The sequence below is a fragment of the Anomaloglossus baeobatrachus genome, chromosome 10, assembly GCF_048569485.1.
Source record: "Anomaloglossus baeobatrachus isolate aAnoBae1 chromosome 10, aAnoBae1.hap1, whole genome shotgun sequence".
In the NCBI taxonomy this organism is placed as follows: domain Eukaryota; kingdom Metazoa; phylum Chordata; class Amphibia; order Anura; family Aromobatidae; genus Anomaloglossus; species Anomaloglossus baeobatrachus.
The window spans coordinates 12,329,379-12,355,227 of NC_134362.1; the positions used below are offsets into that span (position 1 = coordinate 12,329,379).

General features: G+C 52.5%; 1 protein-coding gene across 3 annotated transcripts in view; it reads right to left on the reverse strand.

Moving 5' to 3' along the window:
* The window catches only part of CSTPP1 (centriolar satellite-associated tubulin polyglutamylase complex regulator 1), a 149,081-nt gene that overhangs the window by 8,726 nt on the left and 114,506 nt on the right, over window positions 1-25,849 (reverse strand). For 2 of the 3 annotated variants that reach the window (XM_075325524.1, XM_075325526.1), the window contains exons 4-7: window positions 17,074-17,158; window positions 13,204-13,289; window positions 12,494-12,689; window positions 4,601-4,713 (exon numbers count right to left, since the gene is read on the reverse strand). In XM_075325524.1, coding sequence (XP_075181639.1) covers window positions 4,601-4,713; window positions 12,494-12,689; window positions 13,204-13,289; window positions 17,074-17,158 — 480 coding nt within the window. Of the gene's footprint in view, window positions 1-1,670; window positions 1,759-4,600; window positions 4,714-12,493; window positions 12,690-13,203; window positions 13,290-17,073; window positions 17,159-25,849 lie in introns of those variants that run through there. The other variant, XM_075325527.1, reaches the window with a different exon arrangement.

Here is a 25,849-nt window from a genome sequence, read left to right on the forward strand (position 1 = left end):
CCGTGCTAAAGACACAACATCACCTGTTTTCACAGGGACACTACCGAATACATTCACAACATCAGTAGCTTCACTACCCATAAGCTTGTCCTGCCATTGTTTGTGCCGTGCTAAAGACACTACATCACCTGTTTTCACAGGGACACTACCGAATACATTCACAACATCAGTAGCTTCACTACCCATAAGCTTATCCTGCCATTGTTTGTGCCGTGCTAAAGACACTACATCACCTGTTTTCACAAGGGAACCACTGAGTACATTCACAACATCAGTAGCTTCACTACCCATAAGCTTGTCCTGCCATTGTTCTGCCAATCCACAAGACACTACATCACCTGCTTTCACAGGGGCACCACTGAGTACATTCACAACATCAGTAGCTTCACAACCCTTAAGCTTATTCTGCCATTGTTCTGCCAATCCACAATTGACCAATTCATGTGCTATAAGATTGTAGGGAGCCTCAATCCAGGTGGGGATCTCCACAACAACCTCCTTAACATTATCCTTATGTTTTCTGAACATTTTGACACTATATGCAAAAAGATTGAAAAAATATCTGGAAATTTGCCAAATATATGTTTTTAACTTCTAAATTACAAAAATTCGTTAATTACCTCTTAAAGAAGTAATCCTGCCGACTACGCCAATTTATGTCTTGCTAAATTCTACTAAAAAGGGGGCTGAAAGCCCGTACTTACGAAGCGCTCACTGATATCCTAATCAGGCACGAATACTAATATTCTTTATAGCAAGATACTATTTATTTTAATAGCACATGAATATATATAGTCAATGGTACATAGGCATAAGAACTATTTTCATAGAAACTTATATAATAGCAGAAATATGCATCAACATTACCGTTATGTTGTAGCAATCCTTTTCACATCGGAGGGAACTCGAGTTAAGATAAGGAATCAACATGGCATCTTGGCATGGCATCACAGGAACAGTGCGTACGTACACTTCAATGTCCTGGAAGGTATTTCCCTACCATTAAGCGAGTTCGGTGTATATTTTATAGGAAAATATTGTAGGTTGGGTTTACATGGTCACCAGCATATGACAGCTGAGTCATGTTCATGTAACTTGACCACAAAATGTTGTAGGTAACGGCAGCTTCCTGCACATCTCCTGCACATCCTGTCAGTTGACAACTGGCTGACCACAGTTTAGTGAAATATTGCAATGAGCCGTAAATTTCATCCTTAAAACTGTCTTTAAGCTAACCACAAGTTTCCTGTAAGTGGAACTGTAAATGTTACTTCCTTTATCTTCAACTGCTTCAAGACATGTGTGACATATATTCCTTGGTAATCATTTTGGCCCTCCAAAGGACATCTTCTTTGATACTGAATTATTGATGGATCAAATAATATCTGGGATCACTCCTATCTTATGATTATGATCCCTATCTAATAGTCATTCAAACTTCAGTCATATCACATTGGTATCACAGACAGTAAAATGCAAAATGTCCCATTACTGGTTGTGAGCGGCAACACTGCACATTTCCCAGCCATTTAGATCCCTTTAAGAACAAAGGATTGGACATGTTGAGCGTCCACATGCCCGATCATTTTCTTTGCTTGTATTGCGTATAGCTCTTCCGTGAACAGCAGCTTGCTGATTGTTTCCATTGTAAGATGGATTTGATATTTTCTCCCTCTAACTCTTATGTTAGGAATGTATTGATGGGCTGTGGGGTATCACTGGGGTCCTCGGAGGGGGTTTCATAGGAGCAAACAGGTGCTGTACGGATAAAAGCAAGAAAGAGGTGATAAAGCATCAGACGGCTCCGTGCAAAGTCCCCCAAATAGTTAAAGAGACGGTTCCGGGCTAAAAATAAAGCAGCGAGCGGCTAACATTACCTCCTCGTGGCTCCGTGGCTTTGTGCCCGGGGTTTCCGGGGGAATTTAGTAAATGGCGGCGCCAGTTTCCAATGTAAAAAGAGAGAACTGCGCAGAATTTGGCGCCGTCTTTTTTGCACAAGAATTTGATACGTTTTCCATTCTTATTGACAGTTTTCTAAAAGGAGGGTGAGTCTTAGCGAGGGGCCACGTGCGGACCCTGGCGCCGGCTGTACACGGACTGCCGGCATCCTGGATACATTTATGCTGTACTGCATTGGTCGTATTTTTCTCCATCTCCGGATAAGTCTTCTTAAAGGGCCGCACCGCCTTGTATCATCAATCATTAAGGGGTCTAAACCTCTATTACTGGAGGTGAGGGGTCCGGATGGAGCCGGGGTGCAACAAGCCCCCCGCTTCTCCGTGTCTATGGGGATCAGCTGTCGTCACCAGTGCCATAGACTTTATATATAACGCTATGGAGCATGTGGTGGTGCAGGGACGAGTAATGGGGGGAGCTCGTGACCGGTGAGACCCCCGAGGATCAGATATGTACCACCTAATTAATGTCCACAATTACAAAAATAGAGGCACTACTGTGTATGGGCCGTGTCTGATATTTAGGGGGGGTCGTTCCATCTGTGACATTAATGGCTCCTCGACTGGGCCCAGAATGGGGTCTATGGTGGTCTGTGTGCCCATAGAAATGAATGGAGAGAGCCCCCTCTCCAATCCTGAGCCGAGCACTGGGACCCCCAACTACAGGGATAGCCGCCACCCCCCCTCCCCCCCGAGATCTCTCCAATGCCCCCGGTGTTTTTCGGCTTCGCTCGTCTCACGTAGATGAATCTCCCATTCCTACACAAGTCTGATCAAGTCCTGAAATGCCGGCACCGGGGGCGATCGGCTGCCAGAGATGATGGCGGGATTATGCCGTCCGGCACAGCTGCACGGAGCGGGTGCCGCTGCCTCACCTGCAGATTGTCGGGAGATTTGCGCAGCTTCACATCTGACACAACAAACGTGAAAAGGGATTAAACGTGGAGGATTGTCGGAGATGAAGGCGCCGTCCTCACGCTCCGGCTACAGGGGTTAGCGCACAAAGCCTCGCTCATCCGCCGACACGCGAAGCCCCAGCACAAAGGGGCTGGTCACTGAGTATCGGGGCGGCCAGGCCAGAATATAGGGTCTTTCCTTGCAGTCCCTAGAGGGGTAAAGGCCTCGGCCATCTTTGAGGACATTTTTTTTTTTACATAAATTAATGTATTTGGGGCTTAAATATCATTTTTGTACGAGGCTCTGGATTTACAGGCTCTTTTTGTACGAGGCTATGGATTTACAGGCTCTTTTTGTACGAGGCTCTGGATTTACAGGCTCTTTTTGTACGAGGCTCTGGATTTACAGGCTCTTTTTGTACGAGGCTCTGGATTTACAGGCTCTTTTTGTACGAGGCTCTGGATTTACAGGCTCTTTTTGTACGAGGCTCTGGATTTACAGGCTCTTTTTGTACGAGGCTCTGGATTTACAGGCTCTTTTTGTACGAGGCTCTGGATTTACAGGCTCTTTTTGTACGAGGCTCTGGATTTACAGGCTCTTTTTGTACGAGGCTCTGGATTTACAGGCTCTTTTTGTACGAGGCTCTGCATTTACAGGCTCTTTTTGTACGAGGCTCTGGATTTACAGGCTCTTTTTGTACGAGGCTCTGGATTTACAGGCTCTTTTTGTACGAGGCTCTGGATTTACAGGCTCTTTTTGTACGAGACTCTGGATTTACAGGCTCTTTTTGTACGAGGCTCTGCATTTACAGGCTCTTTTTGTACGAGGCTCTGGATTTACAGGCTCTTTTTGTACGAGACTCTGGATTTACAGGCTCTTTTTGTACGAGGCTCTGGATTTACAGGCTCTTTTTGTACGAGGCTCTGGATTTACAGGCTCTTTTTGTACGAGGCTCTGGATTTACAGGCTCTTTTTGTACGAGGCTCTGGATTTACAGGCTCTTTTTGTACAAGGCTCTGGATTTACAGGCTCTTTTTGTACGAGGCTCTGGATTTACAGGCTCTTTTTGTACGAGGCTCTGGATTTACAGGCTCTTTTTGTACGAGGCTCTGGATTTACAGGCTCTTTTTGTACGAGGCACTGGATTTACAGGCTCTTTTTGTACGAGGCACTGGATTTACAGGCTCTTTTTGTACAAGGCTCTGGATTTACAGGCTCTTTTTGTACGAGGCTCTGGATTTACAGGCTCTTTTTGTACGAGGCACTGGATTTACAGGCTCTTTTTGTACAAGGCTCTGGATTTACAGACTCTTTTTGTACGAGGCTCTAGATTTACAGGCTCTTTTTGTACGAGGCTCTGGATTTACAGGCTCTTTTTGTACGAGGCACTGGATTTACAGGCTCTTTCTTTCCTGCACATTCAGCATTGATGTGGTCATAAATCTGCCGATAGCAGCTGAAAAATGGCAGGTAAAAGAGTTACAAACTCCCCTGTGAGATGGAGCTCACTGATGGATTCTCAGTTACCTCATTCTGCACCCAGCAATAGACGGTGCACCCCACATACTGTATCCTATGTGGAGGAGCGCCACATTGTCACTATTTAGCCCTATTATCCCAGGTTAGTTCTTGCTTCTCCAGCGGGCCCTGCTCTGTGATCTCCGGCGTCCCGTTTATTATATATGGAGTGGCAGTCGGTTTCCGGATACACTGGGCCCCGCGTTCCCCTTTGTACGTGCGGCACTCACCGATGCTCTGGTTAATTGCAGCATTCTTCGCCAGGGCCATCAGGAATCCATAGAAGCTGAGCCGGGGAGCGGCGCTCAGGATCTCTGCAATTACCGGCAGCGGAGGACGGGCACTGGAGGACAGAAGGAGACTGTGAGGAAGGAGGACGCCATGTAGTATACAGTCCAGTCATAGATCAGAACGCCGGGGGGTGATGAGAGCAGTAATCCTCACCGCACAACACACACAAATTCTGGGAAGACCCCTTCGGCCCCGGCTGGAGATGCTCTGACCCCCTCGGCCCCCGGCTGGAGATGCTCTGACCCCCTCGGCCCCCGGCTGGAGATGCTCTGCCCCCTCGGCCCCCGGATAGAGATGCTCTGACCCCCTCGGCCCCCGGATAGAGATGCTCTGACCCCCTCGGCCCCTGGCTGGAGATGCTCTGACCCCCTCGGCCCCCGGCTGGAGATGCTTTGACCACCTCGGCCCCCGGCTGGAGATGCTCTGACCACCTCGGCCCCAGCTGGAGATGCTCTGACCTCCTCGGCCCTCGGCTGGAGATGCTCTGCCCCCCTCGGCCCCCGGCTGGAGATGCTCTGACCCCCTCGGCCCCCGGCTGGAGATGCTCTGACCCCCTCGGCCCCCGGCTGGAGATGCTCTGACCTCCTCGGCCCCCGGCTGGAGATGCTCTGACCTCCTCGGCCCCCGGCTGGAGATGCTCTGACCCTCTCGGCCCCCGGCTGGAGATGCTCTGACCCTCTCGGCCCCCGGCTGGAGATGCTCTGACTCCTCGGCCCCCGGCTGGAGATGCTCTGACCTCCTCGGCCCCAGCTGGAGATGCTCTGACCTCCTCGGCCCTCGGCTGGAGATGCTCTGACCTCCTCGGCCCCGGCTGGAGATGCTCTGATCTCCTCGGCCCCCGGCTGGAGATGCTCTGACCTCCTCGGCCCCCAGCTGGAGATGCTCTGACCCCCTCGGCCCCGGGCTGGAGATGCTCTGACCCCCTCGGCCCCCGGCTGGAGATGCTCTGACCTCCTTGGCCCCGGCTGGAGATGCTCTGACCCCCTCGGCCCCGGCTGGAGATGCTCTGCCCCCTCGGCCCTCGGCTGGAGATGCTCTGACCCCCTCGGCCCCGGCTGGAGATGCTCTGCCCCCTCGGCCCTCGGCTGGAGATGCTCTGACCCCCTCGGCCCCCGGCTGGAGATGCTCTGACCCCCTCGGCCCCGGCTGGAGATGCTCTGCCCCCCTCGGCCCCGGCTGGAGATGCTCTGGCCCCCTCGGCCCCGGCTGGAGATGCTCTGCCCCCGGCTGGAGATGCTCTGACCCCCTCGGCCCCGGCTGGAGATGCTCTGCCCCCCTCGGCCCCGGCTGGAGATGCTCTGCCCCCCTCGGCCCCGGCTGGAGATGCTCGGACACCATCGGCCCCGGTTGGAGATGCTCTGACCCCCTCGGTTACCAATCAGTGAATATAACGTTACACCCGATCGATGTAGATTGTATCGTCTTGTGTATTCATCAGGGGCCGATGGTCGGGCTATCCGTGCCGCCATATCCATCCCTGTGGTCTGTTCACCCTGGGACGGCATCGTTCCTGCGCCGATACACTGAAACAACATACAGCGACAGAACGCCACCCTGATCATAAGATGCCGCGCTCCATGAGAATCACTGACTGTGATATTACATAAAGCTGAACGGCTGCGAAACGCGCTGGAGACACATACATGAAGCAAAATGGACTGGAAACCAGCCGCCGCCGATCCGGAGCGTCTCACATAACTTCACCCCAGGAATCTCCCCGACATCACAGGCTCAGATGTCAGTCACCGCAGCGGAATATGGAAAACCGGAGAACGGCAACCAGAATCTGTCACGGAAGAGCAACTTCCCCTTCTATGGGATTCTGTTCTGCTAAAAGCCGACACTACAAGCGCCAGGAAGCCCGGGGGATCGCCCCTCGCTCTGGAGGACCCGGCGTGACCGCGAGCTGGCAGCTGATTCCAGGGGTCTCATGCAATGCCTCCTTTCTCCATGTGGTGGCGCTGCAGGAGAACAAACCAGTCGATCGCGCTGATCAGCATTTTATTTATTTTACTCACATGGCGCCATTAATATCACAGCCATTTACACACGTCAGTAATATTCGTGTATTTTATATTTTTGGATGTATAAGTAAAGCTGGGGAAGTGATGGAAAATCCCTTTCAGGCCATTTTTTATGGACCTGGCTGAATCTTTCCTCACCAAACAAAGGGGCGTTTAATCGAACTGACCGGACGGACATTTCACTGCAGAACCAGAAGCAAGGGAAGACGATTACTACTGTGCATGTATATATATATACTGCTGTGAGGGGAGACTGGGTCCAGAGAAAAAACATTGATAGAAAAAACAGAATTAGAGATTATGATCAGTGAACTCAATAGGCCTAAAAATAGTGTTTTAAGAGCTCAATTAAAACCTGACTGCCTGGGCTGGGGTAGTGCATGCCAGAGAGCTGCTGCAGCGTGAGAAAAGTCTTTGAGGTTTGCATTATGTGGGATGTTAGTCATAATAATAGCAGAACGGAGAGGACTAGTAGGGTGGTACATAAATCTGAGGTTATGTAGAGCGGTGGGTGCAGCACTGTGGAGAGGATGGGTAGGTAATAGACAAAGATGAGGAGCAGATGTAGGGGGGTGCAGCACTGTGGAGAGGACGGGTAGGGCGGTAGTCAGAGATGAGGAGGAGATGTAGGGCAGTGCAGCACTGTGGAGAGGATGGGTAGGGCGGTAGTCAGAGATGAGGAGGAGATGTAGGGCAGTGCAGCACTGTGGAGAGGACGGGTAGGGCGGTAGTCAGAGATGAGGAGGAGATGTAGTGCAGTGCAGCACTGTGGAGAGGATGGGTAGGGCGGTAGTCAGAGATGAGGAGGAGATGTAGGGCGGTGCAGCACTGTGGAGAGGATGGGTAAGGAGGTTGACAGAGATGAGGAGGAGATATAGGGGTTGCAGTACTGTGGAGAGGACGGGTAGGGAGATCCACAGAGATGGGGATGAGATGTATGGGGTGCAGGACTGTGGAGAGGACGGGTAGGGAGATCCACAGAGATGGGGAGGAGATGTAGGGGGTGCAGCACTGTGGAGAGGACGGGTAGGGAGGTCGACAGAGATGAGGAGGAGATGTAGGGCGGTGCAGCACTGTAGAGAGGATGGGTAGGTAATAGACAGGGATGAGGAGGAGATGTAGGGCGGTGCAGCACTGTGGAGAGGACGGGTAGGATGATAGACAGAGATGAGGGGGTGATGTAGGGCGGTGCAGCACTGTGGAGAGGACGGGTAGGTAATAGACAGGGATGAGGAGGAGATGTAGGGCGGTGCAGCACTGTGGAGAGGACGGGTAGGTAATAGACAGGGATGAGGAGGAGATGTAGGGCGGTGCAGCACTGTAGAGAGGATGGGTAGGTAATAGACAGGGATGAGGAGGAGATGTAGGGCGGTGCAGCACTGTAGAGAGGATGGGTAGGTAATAGACAGGGATGAGGAGGAGATGTAGGGCGGTGCAGCACTGTAGAGAGGATGGGTAGGTAATAGACAGGGATGAGGAGGAGATGTAGGGCGGTGCAGCACTGTAGAGAGGATGGGTAGGTAATAGACAGGGATGAGGAGGAGATGTAGGGCGGTGCAGCACTGTGGAGAGGACGGGTAGGATGATAGACAGAGATGAGGAGGTGATGTAGTGCGGTGCAGCACTGTGGAGAGGACGGGTAGGTAATAGACAGGGATGAGGAAGAGATGTAGGGCGGTGCAGCACTGTGGAGAGGACGGGTAGGGCAGTATACAGGGATAAGGATGAGATATGAGGTTCTGCAGCACTGTGGAGAGGACAGGTAGGGCGGTAGACAGGGATGGAGGAGATATGAGGTTCTGCAGCACTGTGAGGTGCAGTAAGATGAGCCCGGCTTGTACAGGTCAGGCTGGATTGGAGAGGTGGAGGGTATTTTTTTATGACCAGTAATTAGTGTAAGGTGATCAAAATGTGAAAATTCTATACGTGTGTAAAATTGCAAAATTCTGTGAAATTAGAAAATTATTAACAAATCCTCGAAAGAAACATAATTGTTATATAAAAAAAGAGGGATCTGTATATTTATAGAGGGGCTGCAGGTTTCCATCCGCCTGTATATCAGTACAGGCCGCACAGGACACATGCGCCGTGCCTCTCCCTGCGGCGCGCCTATCCCCGTGGTGCGCCTCTCCCTGCGGCGCACCTCTCCCTGTGGCGTGGCTCTCCCTGCGGCGCGCCTCTCCCTGTGGCGCGGCTATCTGCGGCGCGGCTCTCCCTGTGGCGTGGTTCTCCCTGCGGAGCGCCTCTCCCTGCGGCGCGCCTCTCCCTGTGGCGCGGCTATCTGCGGCGCGGCTCTCCCTGTGGCGTGGCTCTCCCTGCGGCGCACCTCTCCCTGTGGCGTGGCTCTCCCTGCGCGCGCCTCTCCCTGTGGCGCGGCTATCTGCGGCGCGGCGCGGCTCTCCCTGTGGCGTGGCTCTCCCTGCGGAGCGCCTCTCCCTGCGGCGCGCCTCTCCCTGTGGCGCGGCTCTCCCTGTGGCGTGGCTCTCCCTGTGGCGCACCTCTCCCTGCGCGAGCCTCTCCCTGTGGCGCGGCTATCTGCGGCGCGGCTCTCCCTGTGGCGTGGCTCTCCCTGCGGCGCGCCTCTCCCTGCGGCGCGCCTCTCCCTGCGGCGCGGCTATCTGCGGAGCGGAGCGGCTCTCCCTGCAGCGCGGCTCTCCTTGCAGCGCGGCTCTATCTGCGTCGCGGCTCTCCATGGTAAAGAGCACAACATAACAAGCAACAAAACATAAAAGAAAAGCAATTGAAGCTGTGAGAGCCGAGAGCGGAGGAATCACCGATACCACAGGACGGAGGATACAGAATGTCAGGAATAACACGAGGAAGAATCCCCCGGGTAACCACGGCAACAAGACCTCAAAACAAATCCCCCATTCTCAATGTAGCCAAGCGAGAGGATTCATGGGAGCGGAAATGTAGCAAGTGAAAAATCTGACACGTACAAAGGCCACGTAATGTCCAAAATGTCACAGAGGAGGGGGCACTGATGAATCATGGGCCACGTATAATAGGAAACAAGTGTGAAGGGCCACGTATTGTACCGGGAGCCGCAGCCGGGCACAGATACATGGCCGCGCGTCCATCCAGATACAAGGCAATCTATAGAAAGCGTCCATCACACAACCACGCATGACAGCAAGCAGAGATAGAGCGAACGGACGGGGAAAGAACACGGCATTGTGCTTGGTGATGTACGGCTCGGCATTGTGCTTGGTGATGTATGGCTCAGCATTGTGCTTGGTGATGTATGGCTCGGCATTGTGCTTGGTGATGTACGGCTCGGCATTGTGCTTGGTGATGTATGGCTCGGCATTGTGCTTGGTGATGTGCGGCTCAGGATTGTGCTTGGTGATGTATGGCTCGGCATTGTGCTTGGTGATGTACGGCTCGGCATTGTGCTTGGTGATGTACGGCTCGGCATTGTGCTTGGTGATGTACGGCTCGGCATTGTGCTTGGTGATGTACGGCTCGGCATTGTGCTTGGTGATGTACAGCTCGGCATTGTGCTTGGTGATGTACGGCTCGGCATTGGGCTTGGTGATGTAGGGCTCAGCATTGTGCTTGGTGATGTATGGCTCAGCATTGTGCTTGGTGATGTACGGCTCGGCATTGTGCTTGGTGATGTATGGCTCGGCATTGTGCTTGGTGATGTATGGCTCAGCATTGTGCTTGGTGATGTACGGCTCAGCATTGTGCTTGGTGATGTATGGCTCAGCATTGTGCTTGGTGATGTACGGCTCGGCATTGTGCTTGGTGATGTATGGCTCGGCATTGTGCTTGGTGATGTATGGCTCAGCATTGTGCTTGGTGATGTACGGCTCGGCATTGTGCTTGGTGATGTATGGCTTGGCATTGTGCTTGGAGATGTACGGCTCGGCATTGTGCTTGGTGATGTACGGCTCGGCATTGTGCTTGGTGATGTATGGCTCGGCATTGTGCTTGGTGATGTAGGGCTCGGCATTGTGCTTGGAGATGTACGGCTCGGCATTGTGCTTGGTGATGTACGGCTCGGCATTGTGCTTGGAGATGTAGGGCCATGAAGCTGGGGGGTCAGAGGGCATACACTGGGGGGGATGAGGGGCTGAAGGGTATATACCGGGGGCAGGGGGTCGGAGGGTATACACTAGGAGCTGGAGTGCATACACCGGGGGCGAGGGGCCGCATGTTATACATCAGGGGCAATGAGCCTGGAGGAAAGAGCAGAATGCAGACACTCAGAATCATGGCCGCCACATTTCTCCACGTCGTGTGGCCCATTATATTTGCTCCCAGTGTTCGGTGTGTGGGATACATGTGATCATTGTTGGGGGGATGCATAGTGTCGTCCTTTGTACAGCGCTCCAGCATGTGTTGGTACTATATAAACAATGAGTGAATATATCGTCAGCCTCTTCTCATGTATAACTGTGGCTCCGCATTGTTCGGTCATTATCACATGTAATGGACTGGGGGGCACTTCTCGTCCTGACCCCCCGGCTCCTCTCCGCCGTCACAGCCGCTCTTCTTGCCTCCTCATCCTCGCTCACGTATGTGATAAGTGACTAGAAGTGGCCGGAGATTTACACAGAGTGCTCCGACCACTTCTGAGAGCCACGGCCCCTTCTTCTGCTCCCCGGCCCCCCGGGTGCAGGGCTGACAATGAGCGGCTCAGGGCGGCCACAGCTATGAAACCAGGTATTTATCTAGCTAAGCCGGGCGGCACACCCACACGAGGAATGTGCCCGGCTCCCGGCGTTACACAACAGCCAGGTACAACGTGCCACGGCCGCCGGATCAATGAATCCAGGCCGGGGTTCTCATTGGTGACGGTGTCCCCGGGACATTGTAGGATGGACGCTCTGCCACATCCTGTGCACGGCCCCCTCTGCCACGTCCTGTGCGCGGCCCCCTCTGCCACGTCCTGTGCGCAGCCCCCTCTGCCACGTCCTGTGCGCGGCCCCCTCTGCCACGTCCTGCGCGCGGCCCCCTCTGCCACGTCCTGTGCGCGGGCCCCTCTACCACGTACTGCGCGCGGCCACTCTGCCACGTGCTGCACGCGGCCACTCTGCCACATCCTGCGCGCGGCCCCTTCTGCCACATCCTGCGCGCGGCCCCTTCTGCCACATCCTGCGCGCGGCCCCTTCTGCCACATCCTGCGCGCGGCCCCTTCTGCCACATCCTGCGCGCGGCCCCTTCTGCCACATCCTGCGCGCGGCCCCTTCTGCCACATCCTGCGCGCGGCCCCTTCTGCCACATCCTGCGCGCGGCCCCTTCTGCCACATCCTGCGCGCAGGCCCCTCTGCCACATCCTGTGAGTGGCCCCTCTGCCATGTCCTATGCGTGACCCCATCTGCCACGTACTGTGCGCGGCCCCCTCTGCTACATCCTGTGCGCGGCCCTTTCTGCCACGTCCTGCGCATGGCCCCCTCTGCCACGTGCTGCGCGCGGGCCCCTCTGCCACGTCCTGCGCACGGCCCCCTCTGCCACGTCGTGCGTGGCCCCCTCTGCCATGTCATATGCGTGGCCCCCTCTGCCATGTCATATGCGTGGCCCCCTCTGCCATGTCATATGCGTGGCCACGTCCTGTGCGCGGCCCCCTCTGCCACGCCCTGTGCACGGCCCCCTCTGCCACGCCCTGTGCGCGGCCCCCTCTGCCACGCCCTGCGCGCGGCCCCCTCTGCCACGTTCTGCGCGCGGCCCCCTCTGCATGTCCTGTGTGTGTGGCACCTCAGCACTAATGTGAGGTTTGCAGGTTGAGCCGCCGGACCCCCACACCCTGTGGACAGACGTGGGGCTGTGCTGTCCCCTGGGCTTCCACATGGGTGCTGTTACCTGTGCCGTTCCCGCTCACAGAGGTTCTCCAAGCACTGATAGAACTGCGGGGCGTCCACGCCATCAGGCGATGCGCTGTCACTGGTCGGCTGCCGCTGGCAGGGTGTCGCGGAGCGGGACGTCGGCACAATGACAGTGTTTATGCTCTTGCCGGTGAGAAGGTCCTGATAGATCGCGGCAGCGTGGTCCAGAAACTCTGCAAACGTAAAACAGAACACACAGTAATGTGACCGTCACATACAACGCCAAACCGTGCACCGAGTCACATCCCCAAACCATGCACCGAGTCACATCCCCAAACCATGCACCGAGTCACATACAACGCCAAATCGTGCACCGAGTCCCATCCCCAAACCATGCACCGAGTCACATACAACGCCAAATCGTGCACCGAGTCACATCCCCAAACCGTGCACCGAGTCACATACAACGCCAAATCGTGCACCGAGTCACATCCCCAAACCATGCACCGAGTCACATCCCCAAACCGTGCACCGAGTCACATCCCCAAACCGTGCACCGAGTCACATCCCCAAACCGTGCACCGTTTCACATTGCCAAACCGTGCACCGAGTCACATCGTAAGAAGAACTGCCCAAAGTAAGCCCGCGTCCCCGTCCCCAAAAACCAGAAGACAAGACTTCCCGCGGGGCCGGAGACATGAGGCAGGTGTCACTACAGACCGCAGATCGCCGAGAGGAGACACTCACCAGAGAAATAGAACTGGATCTGGAAGGCAAAGAGGAAATCAGAGAACGACATGAGGCAATCCATAGCGTCATCCATCAGCACGATCCTGAGACAACAGCGAAAAAGCACAGAATGATGAGGGGGCAACGGAGAAGATCACAGCTGCGATGCTCTGCGTGTCCTGACTCCTTTCTAATCATAGCTGCGATGCTCTGCGTGTCCTGACTCCTTTCTCTCATAGTTGCGATGCTCTGCGTGTCCTGACTCCTTTCTCTCATAGTTGCGATGCTCTGCGTGTTCTGACTCCTTTCTATCATAGCTGTGATGCTCTGCATGTCCTGACTCCTTTCTATCATAGCTGCGATATTCTGCATGTCCTGACTCCTTTCTATCATAGCTGCGATGCTCTGCGTGTCCTGACTCCTTTCTATCATAGCTGCGATGCTCTGCGTGTCCTGACTCCTTTCTATCATAGCTGCGATGCTCTGCAGGTCCGACTCCTTTCTATCATAGCTGCGATGCTCTGCAGGTCCTGACTCATTTCTATCATAGCTGTGATGTTCTGCGTGTCCTGACTCCTTTCTATCATAGCTGCGATGCTCTGCGTGTCCTGACTCCTTTCTATCATAGCTGCGATGCTCTGCGTGTCCTGACTCCTTTCTCTCATAGTTGCGATGCTCTGCGTGTTCTGACTGCTTTCTATCATAGCTGCGATGCTCTGCGTGTCCTGAGTCCTTTCTATCATAGCTGCGATGCTCTGCAGGTCCTGACTCCTTTCTATCATAGCTGTGATGTTCTGCGTGTCCTGACTCCTTTCTATCATAGCTGTGATGCTCTGCGGGTCCTGACTCCTTTCTATCATAGCTGCGATGCTCTGCGAGTCCTGACTCCTTTCTATCATAGCTGCGATGCTCTGCGTGTCCTGACTCCTTTCTATCATAGCTGCGATGCTCTGCGTGTCCTGACTCCTTTCTATCATAGCTGCGATGCTCTGCGTGTCCTGACCCCTTTCTATCATAGCTGTGATGTTCTGCGTGTCCTGACTCCTTTCTATCATAGCTGCGATGCTCTGCGGGTCCTGACCCCTTTCTATCATAGCTGCGATGCTCTGCGTCTCCTGACTCCTTTCTATCATAGCTGCGATGCTCTGCAGGTCCTGACTCCTTTCTATCATACCTGTGATGCTCTGCACGTCCTGACTCTTTTCTATCATAGCTGCGATGCTCTGCGTGTCCTGACTCCTTTCTATCATAGCTGCGATGCTCTGCGTCTCCTGACTCCTTTCTATCATAGCTGCGATGCTCTGCGTGTCCTGACTCCTTTCTATCATAGCTGTGATGCTCTGCAGGTCCTGACTCCTTTCTATCATAGCTGCGATGCTCTGCGTCTCCTGACTCCTTTCTATCATAGCTGCGATGCTCTGCAGGTCCTGACTCCTTTTTATCATAGCTGCGATGCTCTGCGTGTCCTGACTCCTTTTTATCATAGCTGCGATGCTCTGCGGGTCCTGACTCCTTACTATCATAGCTGCGATGCTCTGCGTGTCCTGACTCCTTTCTATCGTAGCTGCGATGCTCTGCGTGTCCTGACTCCTTTCTATCATAGCTGTGATGCTCTCCGTGTCCTGACTCCTTTCTATCATAGCTGTGATGCTCTGCGTGTCCTGACTCCTTTCTATCATAGCTGTGATGCTCTGCAGGTCCTGACTCCTTTCTATCATAGCTGCGATGCTCTGCGTGTCCTGACTCCTTTCTATCATAGCTGCGATGCTCTGCGTGTCCTGACTCCTTTCTATCATAGCTGCGATGCTCTGCGTGTCCTGACTACTTTCTATCATAGCTGCGATGCTCTGCATCTCCTGACTCCTTTCTATCATAGCTGCGATGCTCTGCATCTCCTGACTCCTTTCTATCATAGCTGTGATGCTCTGCGTGTCCTGACTCCTGTCTATCATAGCTGTGATGCTCTGCGTGTCCTGACTCCTTTCTATCATAGCTGCGATGCTCTGCGTGTCCTAACTCCTTTCTATCATAGCTGCGATGCTCTGCGTGTCCTAACTCCTTTCTATCATAGCTGCGATGCTCTGCGGGTCCTGACTCTTCTATCATAGCTGTGATGCTCTGCGTGTCCTGACTCCTTTCTATCATAGCTGCGATGCTCTGCGTGTCCTGACTCCTTTCTATCATAGCTGCGATGCTCTGCATCTCCTGACTCCTTTCTATCATAGCTGTGATGCTCTGCGTGTCCTGACTCCTTTCTATCATAGCTGTGATGCTCTGCAGGTCCTGACTCCTTTCTATCATAGCTGCGATGCTCTGCGTGTCCTGACTCCTTTCTATCATAGCTGCGATGCTCTGCGTGTTCTGACTCCTTTCTATCATAGCTGCGATGCTCTGCGTGTCCTGACTCCTTTCTATCATAGCTGTGATGCTCTGCGTGTCCTGACTCCTTTCTATCATAGCTGTGATGCTCTGCAGGTCCTGACTCCTTTCTATCATAGCTGCGATGCTCTGCGTGTCCTGACTCCTTTCTATCATAGCTGCGATGCTCTGCATGTCCTGACTCCTTTCTATCATAGCTGTGATGCTCTGCGTGTCCTGACTCCTTTCTATCATAGCTGTGATGCTCTGCAGGTCCTGACTCCTTTCTATCATAGCTGCGATGCTCTGCGTGTCCTGACTCCTTTCTATCATAGCTGCGATGCTCTGCGTGTCCTGACTCCTTTCTATCATAGCTGCGATGCTCTGCAGGTCCTGACTCCTTTCTATCATAGCTGCGATGCTCTGCGTGTCCTGACTCCTTTCTATCATAGCTGCGATGCTCTGCGGGTCCTGACTCCTTTCTAGATTTTTTTTGCAGTGCCCCCTCACCCCCCAAATAGAAGACTGTAAAGAAATCATTGCCTGCGACAAATAACTCCACAGGTGCTAGGGACGGCATGAAGCCTCAGTCCGTGCTCTGCTGTCCTCTGTGGGTGACCGCGTGGTCCGCTGTCTTGTGTGGGTGACCCCGTGGTCTGCTGTCTTGTGTGGGTGACCCCGTGGTCCGCTGTCTTGTGTGGGTGACCCCGTGGTCTGCTGTCTTGTGTGGGTGACCCCGTGGTCTGCTGTCTTGTGTGGGTGACCCCGTGGTACGCTGTCCTGTGTGGGTGACCTCGTGGTCCACTGTCCTGTGTGGGTGACCCCGTGGTCCGCTGTCCTGTGTGGGTGACCCCGTGGTACGCTGTCCTGTGTGGGTGACCCCGTGGTCTGCTGTCTTGTGTGGGTGACCCCGTGGTCTGCTGTCTTGTGTGGGTGACCCCGTGGTCTGCTGTCCTCGGGGTGAGTGATCTCTAGCTGACGCTGACCTCGCTGCACATATTGTCTGCCCAGTCTTGCGCTCCCCGCGTGTTTTGTCACCGTCGTGCACGTGGATAAAGATGTGGACGTGGGCAGTGGCGTATCCTGCAGCTCGTGGGCCCCTATGCTAATTCTCCAACAAGACCCCAACTACCATGGGTCTAATAGTAATAGACTGTTCATATGGGTCACAAGGAACCTCTCGGGCCCCGCAGGCTCCAGGGCCCGGATGCGATTCCCTGCACCTACTACAGTTACACTCCTGGATGTGAGCGATGGGTGGACTGGGGGCCTTTCTGTGGAGGCGGCTTCCCGTGGCTCAGGTGGTTGGTGCCGTGCTCAGGAAACAGTCAGCACGACCTGGCTGATCTCTGAGCTGCTTCTCCCAGCACCTGCTGATTAATGGGACGGAGGAGGCAGCGCTGCAGCTGATCAGGCAGGCAGGCATGGGAATTACCCGTCTCTGCCTTCTCTGCTGAGAGTCCAGCTATCTGCCTGATCTGTTAGTGCTCCCTATCGGCGTGGGCAGGATCAGTGGCAGTGCGCACTCACCTGGCTGCTTTCTGTGTCACATCCACGGGGAAGTCTGGACAAAGCATCTGGAGGAGGCAGTGATATTCCTTCATGGCCAGGAGATCTGCGAGACACAAGTATCCACGTTACACGCTGCATGCAATCACTTCTGCAGGATCAGTCACGCAGCCTGTGTGCACGATGGACGGCGCCTGACGAAAACCGCAGCAACATCCGGTCCGATCTGCAGAGGACGCTCCGCAACTGACCGCAGCGGAAGCACAAAATATAATGGCCGCGGACGCCATCAGCAGAGGACGCTCCGCAACTGACCGCAACGGATGCACAAAGAATAATGGGCGCGGACTCCATCTGCAGAGAACACTCCACAACTGACCGCAGCGGATGCACAAAATATAATGGCCGCGGACGCCATCTGCAGAGGACGCTCCGCAACTGACCGCAGCGGATGCACAAACAATAATGGCCGCGGACGCCATCTGCAGAGAACACTCCGCAACTAACCGCAGCGGATGCACAAAATATAATGGCCACGGACGCCATCTGCAGAGAACGCTCCGCAACTGACCGCAACGGATGCACAAAATATAATGGCCACGGACGCCATCTGCAGAGAACACTCCGCAACTGACCGCAGCAGATGCACAAAATAGAATGGCCATGACGCCATCTGCAGAGGACGCTCCGCAACTGACCGTAGCGGATGCACAAAATAGAATGGCCACGACGCCATCTGCAGAGAACACTCCGCAACTGACCGCAGCGGATGCACAAAATAGAATGGCCACGACGCCATCTGCAGAGAACACTCCGCAACTGACCGCAGCAGATGCACAAAATAGAATGGCCACGACGCCATCTGCAGAGGACGCTCCGCAACTGACCGTAGCGGATGCACAAACAATAATGGCCGCGGACGCCATCTGCAGAGGACGCTCCGCAACTGACCGTAGCGGATGTACAAAATATAATGGCCACGGACGCCATCTGCAGAGGACGCTCCGCAACTGACCGTAGCGGATGCACAAAATATAATGGCCACGGACGCCATCTGCAGAGGACGCTCCGCAACTGACCGCAGCGGATGCACAAAATATAATGGCCACGGATGCCATCTGCAGAGGACGCTCCGCAACTGACCGCAGCGGATGCACAAAATATAATGGCCACGGACGCCATCTGCAGAGGACGCTCCGCAACTGACCGCAACGGATGCACAAAATATAATGGCCACGGACGCCATCTGCAGAGAACGCTCCGCAACTGACCGCAGCGGAAGCACAAAATATAATGGCCGTGGACGCCATCTGCAGAGGACGCTCCGCAACTGACCGCAACGGATGCACAAAATATAATGGCCACGGACGCCATCTGCAGAGAACGCTCCGCAACTGACCGCAACGGATGCACAAAATATAATGGCCACGGACGCCATCTGCAGAGAACGCTCCGCAACTGACCGCAGCGGAAGCACAAAATATAATGGCCACGGACGCCATCTGCAGAGAACGCTCCGCAACTGACCGCAACGGATGCACAAAATATAATGGCCACGGACGCCATCTGCAGAGAACGCTCCGCAACTGACCGCAGCGGAAGCACAAAATATAATGGCCACGGACGCCATCTGCAGAGAAGCAACAGAGCCACAAATCTGCCACAGATCTGCCCCGTGGGTCTGTAAAGTGAGTGACTCATCCTTTGCCATCCTGTGTACAGCGCGGTCCTGGTGGGCAGGAGGCGTCCTGTGCAGGTTCAGGGGGGACACGACCTCGCTGGCGGTTACTCTGGGTATAAATATCTGCTGCACGGTATAATTTGCACAGTGGTTTCCCTCCCTAAAATCTTCTCCTTCTGCCACAAAACTCCTGAGAGCGGATCGTCTGGCTCCGGATAAAGTAATTACAGCCGACACCGGGCAGAGAACAAGCAGCGGGGGCCGCACAGCCACCCTGTACCACACAGCCCCCCCGTACTGCACAGCGCCCCCCGTATCGCACAGCCACCCCGTACCGCACAGCCCCCCGTACCGCACAGCGCCCCCCGTACCGCACAGCCCCCCGCCCATACCGCACAGCTACCCCCATACCGCACAGCCGCCCCCGTACCGCACAGCTACCCCCGTACTGCACAGCGTCCCCCGTATCGCACAGCCCCCCGGTACCGCACAGCCCCCCCGTACCGCACAGCGCCCCCCGTACCGCACAGCCCCCTGCCCATAGCGCACAGCCCCGCCCCATACCGCACAGCCCCCCCCATACCGCACAGCTACCCCCCTACCGCATAGCTACCCCCGTACCGCACAGCTACCCCTGTACCGCACAGCCCCCCTGTACCACACAGCCACCCCCAAGGGTCATGGGTGATGAGGGAGACCGCACCGAGGAGTGACGTGTATGGCACAGAGGGGTCACTGCTCACACATGCACCCCCTCCCCAAATAAATAAAATACAGATTCTGGGACATATGGCTACATGCAGCCTGCGGAGATGCCACAAATGTATGGGCAGGGAATAACCCTTTACTGCCTAATGGGAAAAGCCAAACCTTGTGCACCTACTGCACACTGCGGTACAAGGAATCTACCCCTACACTGCACCCAGAAGACACGCCGCTATGGCCATGCGCTCACTAATCTATAATGCTGCATTATACTCCAGAGCTGCACTCACTATTCTGCTGCTGCAGTCACTGTGTACATACAGTTAGGTCCAGAAATCTTTGGACAGTGACACAATTTTGGCGAGTTGGGCTCTGCATGCCACCACATTGGATTTGAAATGAAACCTCTACAACATAATTCAAGTGCAGATTGTAACGTTTAATTTGAAGGTTTGAACAAAAATATCTGATAGAAATTGTAGGAATTGTCACATTTCTTTACAAACACTCCACATTTTAGGAGGTCAAAAGTAATTGGACAAATAAACCAAACCCAAACAAAATATTATTTTCAATATTTTGTTGCGAATCCTTTGGAGGCAATCACTGCCTTAAGTCTGGAACCCATGGACATCACCAAACGCTGGGTTTCCTCCTTCTTAACGCTTTGCCAGGCCTTTACAGCCGCAGCCTTCAGGTCTTGCTTGTTTGTGGGTCTTTCCGTCTTAAGTCTGGATTTGAGCAAGTGAAATGCATGCTCAATTGGGTTAAGATCTGGTGATTGACTTGGCCATTGCAGAATGTTCCACTTTTTTGCACTCATGAACTCCTGGGTAGCTTTGGCTGTATGCTTGGGGTCATTGTCCATCTGTACTATGAAGCGCCGTCCGATCAACTTTGCGGCATTTGGCTGAATCTGGGCTGAAAGTATATCCCGGTACACTTCAGAATTCATCCGGCTACTCTTGTCTGCTGTTATGTCATCAATAAACACAAGTGACCCAGTGCCATTGAAAGCCATGCATGCCCATGCCATCACGTTGCCTCCACCATGTTTTACAGAGGATGTGGTGTGCCTTGGATCATGTGCCGTTCCCTTTCTTCTCCACACTTTTTTCTTCCCATCATTCTGGTACAGGTTGATCTTTGTCTCATCTGTCCATAGAATACTTTTCCAGAACTGAGCTGGCTTCATGAGGTGTTTTTCAGCAAATGTAACTCTGGCCTGTCTATTTTTGGAATTGATGAATGGTTTGCATCTAGATGTGAACCCTTTGTATTTACTTTCATGGAGTCTTCTCTTTACTGTTGACTTAGAGACAGATACACCTACTTCACTGAGAGTGTTCTGGACTTCAGTTGATGTTGTGAACGGGTTCTTCTTCACCAAAGAAAGTATGCGGCGATCATCCACCACTGTTGTCATCCGTGGACACCCAGGCCTTTTTGGGTACCCAAGCTCACCAGTCAATTCCTTTTTTCTCAGAATGTACCCGACTGTTGATTTTGCTACTCCAAGCATGTCTGCTATCTCTCTGATGGATTTTTTCTTTTTTTTCAGCCTCAGGATGGTCTGCTTCACCTCAATTGAGAGTTCCTTAGACCGCATGTTGTCTGGTCACAGCAACAGCTTCCAAATGCAAAACCACACACCTGTAATCAACCCCAGACCTTTTAACTACTTCTTTGATTACAGGTTAACGGGGGAGACGCCTTCAGAGTTAATTGCAGCCCTTAGAGTCCCTTGTCCAATTACTTTTGGTCCCTTGAAAAAGAGGAGGCTATGCATTACAGAGCTATGATTCCTAAACCCTTTCTCCGATTTGGATGTGAAAACTCTCATATTGCAGCTGGGAGTGTGCACTTTCAGCCCATATTATATATAGAATTGTATTTCTGAACATGTTTTTGTAAACAGCTAAAATAACAAAACTTGTGTCACTGTCCAAATATTTCTGGACCTAACTGTACATTACATTACTGATCCTGAGTTACCTCCTGTATTATACCCCAGAGCTGCACTCACTATTCTGCTGGTGCAGTCACTGTGTACATACATTACATTACTGATCCTGAGTTACCTCCTGTATTATACTCCAGAGCTGCACTCACTATTCTGCTGGAGCAGTCACTGTGTACATACATTACTGATCCTGAGTTACCTCCTGTATTATACCCCAGAGCTGCACTCACTATTCTGCTGGGGGAGTTACTGTGTACATACATTACATTACTGATCCTGAGTTACCTCCTGTATTATACTTCAGAGCTGCACTCACTATTCTGCTGGTGCAGTCACCGTGTACATACATTACATTACTGATCCTGAGTTACCTCCTGTATTATATTCCAGAGCTGCACTCACCATTCTGCTGGTGCAGTCACTGTGTACATACATTACATTACTGATTCTGAGTTACCTCCTGTATTATACTCCAGAGCTGAACTCACTATTCTGCTAGTGCAGTCACTGTGTACATACATTACATTACTGATCCTGAGTTACCTTCTGTATTATACTCCAGAGCTGAACTCACTATTCTGCTGGTGCAGTCACTGTGTACATACATTACATTACTGATCCTGAGTTACCTCCTGTATTATACTCCAGAGCTGCACTCACTATTCTGCTGGTGCAGTCACTGTGTACATACATTACATTACTGATCCCTCCTGTATTATACTCCAGAGCTGCACTCACTATTCTGCTAGTTGTTACTGGATACGCTCATCCAGCTTCTCAGCAGACCCTCACTGAGCTCCGATAATGCAGTTTACTGTTAGATACAAATAACCAGAACAATCTTTTTGCGGAGGCAGCAATGAATCCTGGGAGTTTTCAGCTCTGAGGATGCAGAAATGTTAATGCAGCTCAGTCACCTGTACTCTGGTGAATAAAGTCGGAATAAAACTATAACCTGATCCCTGACCTGACCTCTTCCCTCCGGTGCTGGATATCAGAGGGGTCTGTGCAGGGAGGACTCGCACCTCACAGTTTGGTGGAATCTGAGTAATTTGGTTTAATTTTGGGCTGATTACTATGTATAGGAAATAGTGACACCGCATCACACCAGCAGGGGGAGCGCAAGCAGCAAATACCGCGGAGTGAACGAGGATCAGCGGTGCTGGAGAGCGAGGGCGCGGAGCAGCGGCCACAACCATCCCGAAGAGCGACACCAGCTCCGCAATAACAAATGCTCCGGGCAGAGGAGGCAACGGCCAGCGATCCACGAGAGCCGGGAAAACCCACTCGTGTCTTGTGCCCACTAGGATTCCTGTAACAAGCAGACCCCGGAAATCTGCATTAACCAAGGGTCTTTCACAGGCCCCGCTCCTCCCAGGTTCCTCTACGCCAGGGCCTCGCAAAGTGTGGCTCGCGGACAAAGACACCCGAAGCGCTGGAAACTGTGGACCGCGGGCCCCACCGTACCCTCAACCACCGCCACCCGTCTGCCGCCACTGCTGCTGCCACATGTCACCACTATCACTCTGTATGTTGAAGGGCTATGTGGGGGCTCACACTGTATATAGGAGCCAATGTGGAGGCTCATAGTGAATGTAGAGGGATGTGTGGGGGCTCATACTGTATATAGGAGGCTATGTGAGGGCTCATAGTGTATGTAGAGGGATATGTGAGGGCTCATACTGTATATAGGGGGCTATGTGGGGGCTCATGCTGTATATAAGAAGCTATGTGAGGGCTCATAGTGTATGTAGAGGGATATGTGAGGGCTCATACTGTATATAGGAGGCTATGTGGGGCTCATACTGTATATAGGAGGCTATGTGGAGGCTCACACTGTATATAGGAGCCAATGTGGAGGCTCATAGTGTATGTAGAGGGATGTGTGGGGGCTCATGCTGTATATAAGAAGCTATGTGAGGGCTCATAGTGTATGTAGAGGGATATGTGAGGGCTCATACTGTATATAGGGGGCTATGTGGGGGCTCATGCTATATATAGGCGGCTATGTGGGGCTCTCACTGTATAAAGAGTGCTGTGTGAGAGCTCATACTGTATATAAGAGCTATGTGGGGGCTTATACTGTATATAGGAGGCTATGTGGATGCTCATACTGTATATAGAGGCTATGTTGGGGGTCATGCTGTATATAGGAGGCCTATGTGAGAGTCCATAGTGTATGTAGACGGATGTGTGGAGGCTTATACTATATATAGGCGGCTATGTGGGGGCTCATACTGTATATAGAGGCTATGTGGGGGGTCATACTGTATATAGGAGGCTATGTGAGGGCTCACACTGTATATAAGAGGCCTATGTGAGAGTCCATAGTGTATGTAGAGGGATGTGTGAGGGCTCATACTGTATAGAAGCAACTATGTGAGGGCTCATACTGTATATGGGGGCTATGTGGGGGCTCATACTGTATATAGGAGGCTATGTGGGGGCTCATACTGTATATAGGAGGCTATGTGAGGGATCATACTGTATATAGGGGCTATGTGGGGGCTCATACTGTATATATGAGGCTATGTGAGGGCTCATACTGTATAAAGAGTGCTGTGTGAAAGCACATACTGTATATAAGAGCTATGTGGGGGTTTATAGTGTATATAGGAGGCTATGTGGGGGCTCTCACTGTATAAAGAGTGCTGTGTGAAAGCACATACTGTATATAAGAGCTATGTGGGGGTTTATAGTGTATATAGGAGGCTATGTGGAGGCTCATACTGTATATAGAGGCTATGTGGGGGCTCATACTGTATATAGGAGGCTATGTGGGGGCTCATACTGTCTATAGGAGGCTATGTGAGGGCTCATACTGTCTATAGGAGGCTATGTGAGGGCTCATACTGTCTATAGGAGGCTATGTAGGTGCTCATACTGTCTATAAGAGGCTATGAGGGGCTCATACTATATATAGGAGGTTATATGGGGCTCTCACTGTATAAAGAGTGCTGTGTGAGAGCTCATACTGTATATAAGAGCTATGTGGGGGCTTATACTGTATATAGGAGGCTATATGGAGGCTCATACTGTATATAGAGGCTATGTGGGGGCTCATACTGTATATAGGAGGCTATGTGGGGGCTCATACTGTATATAGGAAGCTATGTGGGGGCTTATACTGTATATAGGAGGCTATGTAGGTGCTCATACTGTATATAGGAGGATATGTGGGGCTCATACTGTATATAGGAGCTATATGGAGGCTCATACTGTATATAGAGGCTATGTGGGGGCTCATACTATATATAGAGGCTATGTGGGGTTAATACTGTATATAGGAGGCTATGTGGGGGCTCATACTATATATAGGAGGTTATATGGGGCTCTCACTGTATAAAGAGTGCTGTGTGAGAGCTCATACTGTATATAAGAGCTATGTGGGGGCTTATACTGTATATAGGCTATATGGAGGCTCATACTGTATATAGAGGCTATGTGGGGGCTCATACTGTATATAGGAGGCTATGTGGGGGCTCATACTATATATAGAGGCTATGTGGGGTTCATACTGTATATAGGAGGCTATGTGGGAGCGCATACTGTATAAAGGAGGCTATGTGGGGCTCTCACTGTATAAAGAGGGCTGTGTGGGGGCTCATACTGTATATAGGAGCTATATGGGGGCTCATAGTGTATATAGGAGGCTACGTGGGGGCTCATACTGTATATAGGAGGCTATGTAGGTGCTCATACTGTATATAGGAGGCTATGTGAGGGCTCATACTGTATATAGGAGGCTATGTGGGGCTCATACTGTATATAGGAGGCTATGTGGGAGCGCATACTGTATATAGGAGGCTATGTGGGGGCTTATACTGTATATAGGAGGCTATGTAGGTGCTCATACTGTATATAGGAGCTATATGGGGGCTCATAGTGTATATAGGAGGCTATGTAGGTGCTCATACTGTATATAGGAGGCCATATGGGGCATATACTGTATATAGGAAGCTATACAGAGCATCCATGCACCATGCCCAGCCTGGAGAGGGGTTCTATAGTGGGTTCTGCACAAGGTGGGAGATCCACCAACTCTTGTGAAAGTGAGGACCATCTCCCCTCGTTTTGGAGGAGGGGCACGTATATTGTCCAGTCTCGCCACCAAGTATCTGTGTGATATTGGAGCCATGCTCAGCCGGTGAGCAGCTTTCCGGGGGTCTTGCTCGGCAATTCTTTCGGGCGTCTTCCCTTGATTAGGAACAATAGACACGTACAATTATTTTGCTCATAGTATATAAAGACCCCATAAGCCTGTGTAGCTGTCCAGACCTCAGAGAGCCCCCCGACCATTAGACATTTTTGCCTTTCTCTGCACCGTAGACGTCTTGCCACCCGTCAGCTGGATCATCCGAGTATGTGATGTGTAGGGGGGGCGTCCCAGGTTCCCCCACACATCAGTGCAATGCCGCTCCACTCACACCCCTCCTCATAGACCCAGA